General features: G+C 40.0%; 1 protein-coding gene across 2 annotated transcripts; it reads left to right on the plus strand.

Annotated features, from left to right (window-relative positions):
- The first annotated feature begins 2,783 nt into the window (after positions 1-2,783).
- On the plus strand, positions 2,784-9,469 carry gckr (glucokinase (hexokinase 4) regulator). 2 transcript variants are annotated; one of them, XM_014981606.2, is made up of 19 exons: positions 2,784-2,890; positions 3,378-3,527; positions 3,592-3,660; positions 3,750-3,818; positions 3,896-3,969; positions 4,687-4,753; positions 4,825-4,878; positions 4,954-5,048; positions 5,129-5,234; positions 5,347-5,453; positions 6,273-6,371; positions 6,449-6,546; positions 6,620-6,696; positions 7,172-7,268; positions 7,345-7,448; positions 7,548-7,625; positions 7,743-7,883; positions 7,986-8,120; positions 8,198-9,469. In XM_014981606.2, exons 1-19 carry the CDS (start codon positions 2,831-2,833, stop codon positions 8,315-8,317), a joined length of 1,800 nt encoding a protein of 599 aa, XP_014837092.2. In that variant the 5' UTR covers positions 2,784-2,830; the 3' UTR covers positions 8,318-9,469. The 2 variants fall into 2 exon arrangements, with proteins under 2 accessions (XP_014837092.2, XP_014837093.2); XM_014981607.2 differs by having other exon boundaries at positions 6,449-6,525.
- The last annotated feature ends 573 nt before the right edge of the window (positions 9,470-10,042 follow it).

Raw genomic sequence — 10,042 nt, forward strand, 5'->3', positions numbered from 1 at the left:
CGGCTTATCAGCAGAGGAGCTAACTGTTGCTAACTGTCGCTCTTTGTTGGCAACAGGCTTTTTTTTTTTTTTTTTGTTGTTGTTTTGTTTTGTTTTCGTTCGGCTGGGATTTGGACTAAGGAGTCTCGGATCATCGCTGAATTGGATCTTCCTAAAGAGTCTCGGATCATCACTGAATCGGATCTTCCTAAAGAGTCTCGGATCATCGCTGAATTGGATCTTCCTAAGGAGAACGAGATGGCGAGCCAACCCTGGAGCTAAAGACCATCAAGTAGGAGCTACGCCTTCTGCTGGACATTGCCAACCCTGCAACTTGGTATGACCTGCCCATGTTGTCATGCGTATTAGCAGTGGATCACTGAAACAGAATTAACTGTCGGATCATCGGAAGAAACAAGACATCAATCTGAAGCACAGTTGATCTGTCCTTTCTGAATTGTTCTGCTGTGTTGTCGTTTTGCTGTTATTGTTTTTTTTTTTTTCTCTTTTAACTCCTTAAGGGAAACACCAAAGAATTAAAAACAGATTAAACAGATTAAAACAAACTGTAAATTAAAATAGATAAATAGTATTAACTAGAACTTAAATAGAACTAAATAGTATTAACTAGAACCTAAATAGAACTATAACCTAGGTAAAATAAATAGTATCCTTAATTTAGATTTATAAAATACTCTGAAAGGAACTGGAAACTATTTTTCTTTTTTTGAATTTGTGTCATTGTGTGTTAATTGTGTAACATTGTTGTTGTTTATTCTTTTATTGTTCTTTAAACTAATAATAAGCCGGCTGTTTTAACTTAACTTTCTTTGGTCTGTGGTCATTAATTCAAACTACACTTCTCACTACTCCTGTAGCCGAACCTAGCTCTGGTCTTATTACAAATTTATTAACTGTAAACACATAGCGAGTGTTACACTTACTTATTGATGGATGGCTTCTAAAAAAAAAAAAAAAGCATTACATGGATTTTAAATTAATCCTGTTGAGAAGCAGAAAGAACAAACTACATTGTAAGAAAGTGAATTGTGTTCGCTGGCAGAGGCGCAAAGAGAAAGACCCCTCTGCTGGAGCGGCTGTGTCTCTATAATGCATCAGTTGTTCTCTGCTGCTGCTGCTGCATCATTTAGGGGGAACGCTGTGTTCAGTTTCTGACGAATGAAGCGGGGCAGGCGGAACGTAGGGATGCAGAAGAAGAAGAAAGAGAGCGAGGTCTGGTTTAAGTGATCACTGTGATTCAATTACGAGAGATAATTAAAATCCATTATGAAGGTTCAGAATGTGTACTGCAAACCTAAAAATGTTAGAGGGTCAACTCTGCAATGAAATAGTTCAGATGAAAGCATGTTCATGTGTTAGAATGGTCCAGTCAAAGTAAAGTAATTTGAAAGATTAGAAAACTTAATAAGCAATGATAAATAACATTCAATGTTTATCCGTGAGTGCTGATGCCAGCCAACCTCAGCTTAATGCCATCCTGGGTCAAGAGCCATGAAATAAAATTTCTGGGAACAATTTACTTGGATCTGGTGAAACTGGACAAATTTCAATGTATTTAGTTTTATATCATGTTCTTAAAGTTGTTTTAAACTTCAAAACTCATGAATCCTTTTCAAAAAATGTCATTTTTACAGATTTAAAACATATTTTGAAACCGTCTTTCAGTATTTAAACTTGTTGCAAAGAACAGACAATAACGCTGAAAAAGTCCTGACTGGTTTATCACACAACCCACATGCACAGCTCTGCTGTCGGCTTGACTCAGAAAGGTTAACACCAAAGTGTTCTTCAGATGTCAGATATCATTAATAATCAGCGTCGGCTAGTAATGAGTAATAATGCTAAAGCATCACCCTGGAGCCGTAGGCCTCCTGAGGAGTCGTGTTTATTGAAAAAGATGGCACACATTGTGGAGCGTGAAGCAAAAAAAAAAAAAATAAATAAATAAAAAATTGTTGGTCTTTTCTTTCTGGTTGGAAGGAGAAATGGAAAAAAACTCAAACGTCGTTGTCGTGTCGTTGTCAGCGATTAGCCGGCAGCTCTGAGAGACGGTGGTAGGAGTTCGGGGGAGTGATGAAATGTATCAGACTCCACAATCTGCTGTGGTGTAAATATTTTCTCTCTGCCTGGGATTCGGTTGGATCTGCGCTGCTCCTGCAGTCAAGAATTTTTTTTAATTTTTTTTACATGCACAGACGTCCCTGGAAACAATATGTGGAAATATTAAAATCAAATTCAGCTTTTGTTGCAAAATGTATGAACTTTAGAGATTTTATTCTTACCTTCCCCATCCTCCTCAATGTGTAATAATCCTCATTCAAACCTGGTTTTGACTTTTTAGTTCTGGCAAGTTTTATTTATTTATTTTTTTTTGTAGTTTATACTTTGTAGTTGTGAAAAACTCGAATCACATGAAGTGGATTTCATGAAAAGAAACCTTACAGTTAATCCCAAAACCTAGCATATTTAAGATTTACAGTAGTTTTTTTCTGACTGGAAGCGATAATAAAAAAGTTTTTAAGTGACTCAGCCAAAGGCCTGACTTTATTCTTCACTCTAAATACACAAAGAGTGATTTTTTCCCCAAAAAATTTCAGTGCTTTAATTTAATTTTCACTACCTTAAACTCTAACCGTAATCTTTTCCATGTTACAAAAAGACTCTCTTAAGTCTTTCTGTTAATGTGTGTGTTACTTTTTCCTCCTGTGTCTCAAAGGTCCCTTAGTGAACCTTATTACCTCAGACAGAAGTGACTTTCACTTTAAGCCCTGCCTCTAAACAAAATGAAACTGAGTTTTTTTTGTGTGATTTTAGCAGAAAAAGGACAGACATGGCTTTTGTGGCAAAACCAGACAGAATTGATACGTTTTCTACAATTCACGATTGGGAAGTAAGTCTAAAATATCGAGTTACTTTCTACAGTCTAACACCGTGTTAACCTTGACAGAAATGTAGAGGAAAAGGAAATAGCGAGTGTTTGGTGGGGTAAAAAGAGGAAGTTTGTTTGTTAGCTTTCGGATTTTATAGCTACGTTGCAAAGACAAATTTATCCAATGTTGGCTTTTGCCTGTTGTTAAAAGCGAATTTTAGCGTTTTTTTTTTTAAAGCAAATATACAAGATTGGGAAAGTACTGTGAGCTGCAGCCTTTCAAAGTGAAAGAAAGGCAAAATTGAAAGTGAAACTAAGAAACTTCAGAAGAAAGCAGTTCTCTTCAGATGGTTTGGAGGAGTCTGATTACATTTAAGTAGCTACGGAGCTCAGCTGAAAAGCTGAAAATGAGCAAAAATAATATAAAGAAATTCTCCATGAGACTTAGTTGTAACCTTTTATGACCTTATTAGTCTGAACAAGCCTTAAAGCGTAATTTGTGTTTCAGTCTGCAGACTATGAGCCGACCCTTCCTGTGTCGGAGAAGTCCAACCCGCTAACGCGCCACATAGACAGAGCTCCAGCCTCCAGCATCGTGAAGATGCTACAGGCCTGCGACGCCCAGATGTTTCAGGAAAAGTCCCAAACACAATATCAGGTAACGGAGCTCAACTGGTTGGTGTAAAAATAATGAAAGTAATGAAACTGAATTTTCTCTCCAGAGACTTTTGAGCGAGGAAATGGTGAAAACCTTAATGGAGGTGGCCGAGAGGGTGCGGCTCATTCTTAAGGTATCATCCGGTTTGGGGGATGTAAGCTCGCTAACTGGCTAACGAGGCTAAGATTCAAGACTTTTAGTGTGTTTTTTTATGTTTAACAGGATCCTCAGGACAGCCTCGTGGTTCTGAGTGGTTGTGGGACTTCTGGCCGACTTGCATTCTTCATGGCGGTAAAAGATTTCATCATTTGAAAAACTCTATATTTGAGCTATATTTGATATTTTTAAAGTCGTGTTTGTGTCGTTAGTCAGGGTTTAACAGAGAGCTGCAGCGGCTGAACTACGCCCCCGTCTGTTCGTACGTCATTGCAGGAGGAGACAGGTGAGATTCAGTTTTCCTCATTTTCAGAGGTCTTACACAGAGGGGTGTCCAAAGTGTGGCCCGAGGGCCATTTGCGGCCCTTGGAACGATTTTGGGCGGCCCATGATCACAGTTCAAGAATCGTTTAAGTTTGATTTGCACATCCACATATAAAATATTGTTGTTTTTAAATGGCCTTTCACAAAAAAGATAAACAGTTATTATCTAAAAATGGAAGACAGTATTCAAACAGGTTTTTACTTTTCATTGAATTGAATTAAATTGAATTTCTTAGTAATAAGGACCAAAAACAACCAGTGGCTTTTACTAAAATGCAGACTTGGGCATGCCCAGTTCATAAACATGGCAAAATAAAGCAAGAATGAGCAAAATCCAGTTTTTATTTGTTTGTTTTTGCTAAAAAGACACTAAAAAATCTAGAAAAGTTGATGAACCTGAAAATTTTAGGTTATGGTTTGCCGTCTTTTTTTCTTTCCTAAATCTGGCAAACTTGCAAAACCCGTCTTTGTTTCAAATCTGCAATGATTCACTCTTTGCTAGCTACATAAATCTGGCGGCTTTGCTTATTTTGTTAAATATTTTGTTGTTTATTTTGCAAGTAAAAGTCCTGAGTTCGACTCCCGTCCTCGGTTCAGTTACTGTCGGATTACTGTAAAATAAAGCCCAGAAAAATTAGTCTGTCTAATTTTTTCACACTCTACTCTCCATTTTCCTTAGAGCTCTGTTTTCCTCTCAAGAGGCTCCAGAGGATGACCCCACATTGGGCGCGCTGCGTCTGAAAAAGGTCAGCACACCATCACGTGTTTAAGTGTGTGCCAGGCGTGCGAACGCATCACTTCCTCTGGTTCTCTGCAGGTTTCTGAGGGAAAGAAAAGAGTCTTGTTCGTCGGCGTCTCCTGTGGATTATCTGTGAGTCGGATTTGCATGTCAGCAGGTTCATGAATCGAAATAAATTGTTTGTAATTGTTGATTATTTCCCTGCAGGCTCCGTTTGTGGCCGGTCAGTTGGATTTCTGCCTCCGGCATCCTGATGTTTACACACCTGTACTGGTTGGATTTAATCCTGCACATCAGGCCAGGTGAGGATCCCTATCAATCTGAATGTATACATACATCCACTGATTTACATTTAACGTGAAATGAATGTTTCTCTGTGTAGGAAAGAGCCCATACCTGGCTGCACGCTAACGTTTCACAGTGTGGTGACCAGGATGGAAGAGCTCGCCAAAACGCAAAAGGCTTTCCTCATCAACCCGGCACTCGGGGTACGCTTCATCCCATTCTTCCACTAGCTGCTCAGGATGCATTTGTGTCAAGGCTCTAAACTGTCCCAGCAGTGACTCAGATTTCTGTGTGTGAACGCTTGCGTCCACTCAGCCGGAAGCCATCAGCGGCTCCTCCAGGATGAAGGGAGGCAGCGCCACCAAGATCCTCCTGGAGGTCGTCTTCTCTGCCAGCTTCTCAAGAACGCCCGTCACATTCAAGTACGCACAATGGGGACGCAGAGGAGCGGTCCAAAGGATTTTATGTGCAGCTGCTCGAGTGGGAGCTGCTATTTTAGTTTCAAATTAGTACCACAAACACTTTGATTTTTTCTGCAAAAAAATCACAAAAAGAATCACGAAATCCTGGAGGGACTGAAAAGATGTTCAGTAACGTTTAATTTTAAGAACTCATTGATATTTTATCAGTTTTGTAAACAGGTTTCATCAGTAAATTCTGACACAACCGGCCCTTTAAGAGCATTCAGGATCTTGATTTGGCCCAAAACGAAAATGAGTTTTCATTGCTTCAGCCACAGCAATAAAAACAATCCTCCATGTTTCTCTTTTAAAGCACTGAAGGAGTCAAATAAACAACCATTTAATGGCTGTAGTTTTCCTGTCACCAGCCAGTCGCCCTGATGTGACTTCATGGCGCCTCGAGTCGTCTCTCTTCTCTGCACCCAGAGGAGCAGCCCGCCACTCTCTAAGTGCTTCTTTGTGTTTGAAGGCAACAGCTTACGGTCGTCTCCATTAAGCCGTCCACCTGAGAAACGAGGACAAGTTTTACACATTAGTAAAGCTCAGCTCTCTTTTAAGTCTCTGCCAACACACTTTATGCAACAGAAGCAAATAAAATAGCAGGAAGTGATTTAGTTTTTCTAGGCTGTGGTTTCAAAGAAGCACTTTGTGTTTGGTGAGGTGCTGCTGACCTCTAGAGGTTAGTTTGTGAAATTAAAATGAAATAAAAGTCCAAGATGTGTAGGTATAGTGAATGTAAAATGCTTACTGGTATTTTGTCGCTCTGTTTTTTCCACACAGTGGGATTCTGCAGCATCTGAGATCTTATGAAAAAGCTCTAGACTTTACATACTCGCATTCAGAGGAGATAGCTGCTCTGATGGAGGCCGCTGGACGCAGGCATGAACATTAAATCAATCAAACTCGTAATAGTCACAACAAAAATGGTCTGCTCTTGCTCACTTTGTGTGTTTCAGTTTGCAGTGTGGGAGGCAGGTGTGTTACCTGGGCTGGGGTTCCCTGGGTTTGCTGGGCCTTATAGACGCCAGTGAATGTAAGCCCACATTTGGAGCAGGTGAGACTACTCGGAAAAATATGTTAAAAAATATTTGACATTTTGTAAATGTGTCCATTTGTGCGTCTGTTAGACCATGAAGACATTCGGGGTTTTGTCAGCGGAGGCTACAAAGAACTCGGCAACAATGAGGGCGATTTGACTTTGATGGTATGTGGAGGCTGCTGGCCAATTGTCTTCAGCTTGAGCAAAACAGAGGCCAATGAAACGAATTAATTAGCAATTAACACATCAAACAGTTTTGGTTTTAACAATGCACCGCCTTCATAATAGAGAGATTTGACGTAACTTTGAAGCGGAAACAACTGACTGAACGGCATTTAAGCTACATTTTCTCACACTATAACTTCAAACTTTGATATCATTTGTTGGGATGTAATAAGAGTTGCAAGCATTTAGAGCTGAATCTGAAATTATTGGGTGTTTTCAATAATTCTCTATTGAATATTTAGTTGAACTTTGACTGGTCCGCACCAGAGCATTGAGATTCTTAGAGAAAAACAAGTCTATTTTGGCTCTGGTTGTGCGTTTAAGGTCACTGTTCTACTAAAAGTGAATTGTGTTTCATTACGGGGACGGTGTAAAAAAACAAAAGTCAAATCATCCTGAGCGTCTCTTTCCTCAGGGTCCTGAGTTCAGCATCTCTCATGATGACTTTCTGGATGGCGTCCTGCCCCGTCTCACGGACGACGACGCCGTTCTGCTTCTCTACTCCCACTCTGGTGAGACGAGCGCGCCCTCGCGTCCGGGTCGTCTCCGAACCGAGTCAGCGTGTGTCCTGACAGCCTCTCCTCACAGATGATGTCGACGAGGTGGCAAAGCTGGCGCGCAGAGTGAGAGAAAAGACATCGAACATTCATGCTGCTTATCACCAGACTGATGGAGACGCCGCTGCAAAACAAGTAACTGTTTCTTTGAAATCTGTGGTAACGTGCAAAAATGTTTTATTTTTATGGGAATCTATATAAAGTCTATAACCTATATTCCTATTTTTATCGTAGGATGACATAAATAAACTGTGTTCATCCACCGTTATCTTCACATGGCCTCAAGAAGCATCCAAACGTTTGCAACACTTGGTTCGTCTCCTTATCTTCAGCCTCCTTTACAGGGAACGTTTGCCAGTAAAATCAGGAAACGCCCACAGATTAATTTGTGATTGAGAAACCGGATGAGTTGTTTTCTCTTCTCGGCAGCGGGAGTTTTCCACTAAGCTGCTTTTGAACGCGGTGAGCACCGGCGCTCACATCTTCAAGGGAAAAGTGTTTAAGAACTACATGATCGACCTGCAAGTCACCAACAGCAAGCTCTACCGCAGAGCCGCGCGTTTACTGCAGGTCAGGATCGCCATGGCTGATTCTTTCATATTTTATCTTAATTTATTGTCTGAATCTGTTCTGACAATAAAATAAAATCGACTAAAACTGTTTGATTTTTAGAAGCTGTCCGGTCATTCGGAGTCAGAGTGCGAGGAAGCCCTGCTGAAGGCCATTTATCAAGTGGACAAGCTCAGTGAAGACATAGCGACCTGCAGCCTGGAAACACACACACACACCGCCGCGAAGGCCAAGAAGGTATGGCAGCGTGAAGATCCAAGTGGAAGCAGTCAGATGTAGAAATGAATCAATGTCTGTCCGTGTCTGTTGTTCAGGTCGTCCCATTGGCTTTAGTCTGCCTGCTGACTGGCTGCTCTATAAAGGAGGCGGAGTCTCGTTTGGAGCAGCAGCCAATCGTCAGAGAGGCAGTGGAGACGTGTTTGAAGTCATCATAAGGTCACAGTGATCATATGACCATGAACTCTGCTGCTAAATGAAACTCAAAGGCACAAAAATCACTAAAACTGAGTCACTAACAACGCATTTCTGCATTTAAGCACTAAATAAACCTGATCACAAACTGATATTTGAACACTATACATACAGCCAAACATGGTGGAGGAAGCATTATGCTTTGGGGTTAAAGGATTTTGTCAAGGAGGTTGAAGTTCTGAACCTAACATCTTTCAGGTGTCTGGTAGAAATCTGAAGGATGAGTCAAAGATCAGCAAAATAATGTCCTTATGAGTGAAAAATGTATATTTCCCCACCGAATGTTAAAAAAATACATCTTGCACAAAGTACTTTTTTAAAACATGACATCTCAAATCTCAAAGTTAACACTTTGGTGACGTTTCACTGCTGATCTTTCATAACTGCATGTCGAGGCTCTGTTGCGTGATGCAAGTCAATCCCAATCCTGTGACCCTGTGTGACTGGACACAGACACAGGTACTGGATTAGTGTGACGTGTGTGTGTGTGTGTGCGTGTGTGTGTGTGTGTGTGTGTGTGTGTGTGTGTGTGTGTGTATGCGTGTGCGCGCACGTGTGTATCTTGAAATGTTTGAGCAGCTTTGGAAGCACAGAGTCAACTCAGGTGTTGATCAGAAAGCTCTGTCTCATGATATGTTAGCAGTGAAAAATATTCGTCACTCAGGATTATGAGGAAATCACAACTGCTGAACTTGTGATTTTATGCTTAGTATGTGAAATCCTTAAAATCCACACCTTAGCATACCAAAAATACTGGGATTTTCCAAATTTTCCCTTTTTTCCATCAAATCTGATTAGCTTAAATGTACAAAAATGCTAAATGCTAATGCTAATAGGGTATAGAAACAATAACGTGACCAAATGCGATCAAGCATTAATGTCATACATGCAATCTATGACAATTAAAAGACTGAATTTTAGTAGAATATTTTTCCACTTTCTAAAAAGAAGTAAGAGTGTTCTCTAAAATATTAGCACAAGCACTAAAATACAAGAGCTGATGATGATAATGTTGACATTTGTGATGCAATTATTGTACAGGTATGTTGGCAGTCAGCCCCAGTAGGCTGTGGCAAATTTAAATAAATTTAATAAAATATGATTATCACATTTAACGAATGATTTTACTGGGGCTATTTTTTCCTAATAAATTCAATAATCTCTTGAAAACTGCCTTGTGTGTTTATCCTGGTCGTCTCTGACATTCAAATTTGTTTGATCTTCAACGTAAAATGCAAAAACAGAACAAATCTGTTCATTGCAGTGTGAATATCCCAGTTCAACAGAAATACAAGATGCTGCTTAGCATCAATGAAATCTGAAGATACGAATGTGAAAATGACCATTTCTTTATTCATTTTTATTGAGGTCGTTACGATTACAGTCATACTGTTTATCGGTGAGCTCTAAGTACACAATGTTTAGTTTTATTAGTGATTACCCAGATTAATGGACACCCACTAGAACCAGTAGCAGCGTAGGCACACACCCCCTCTCACCTAATCAGACCAGAAATAAGAGGCTTTCGTCAAAGAAAGCAGCAAATTGTCGAGAAAGCAGAAAAGATCGTTCCCAAAATACAAATTTCTTTTAGGTAATCAACTTACATCACAGAGTTTTTTTTGCAGATTTAAACAGCTGACTTGCCAGCAGGGTACAGATTTAGGTAGTTAAGTAATAGCTTGGAG

This window comes from Poecilia mexicana, unplaced genomic scaffold, assembly GCF_051168715.1.
Source record: "Poecilia mexicana isolate PSO_F unplaced genomic scaffold, ASM5116871v1 scaffold_2, whole genome shotgun sequence".
Taxonomy (NCBI): Eukaryota; Metazoa; Chordata; class Actinopteri; order Cyprinodontiformes; family Poeciliidae; genus Poecilia; species Poecilia mexicana.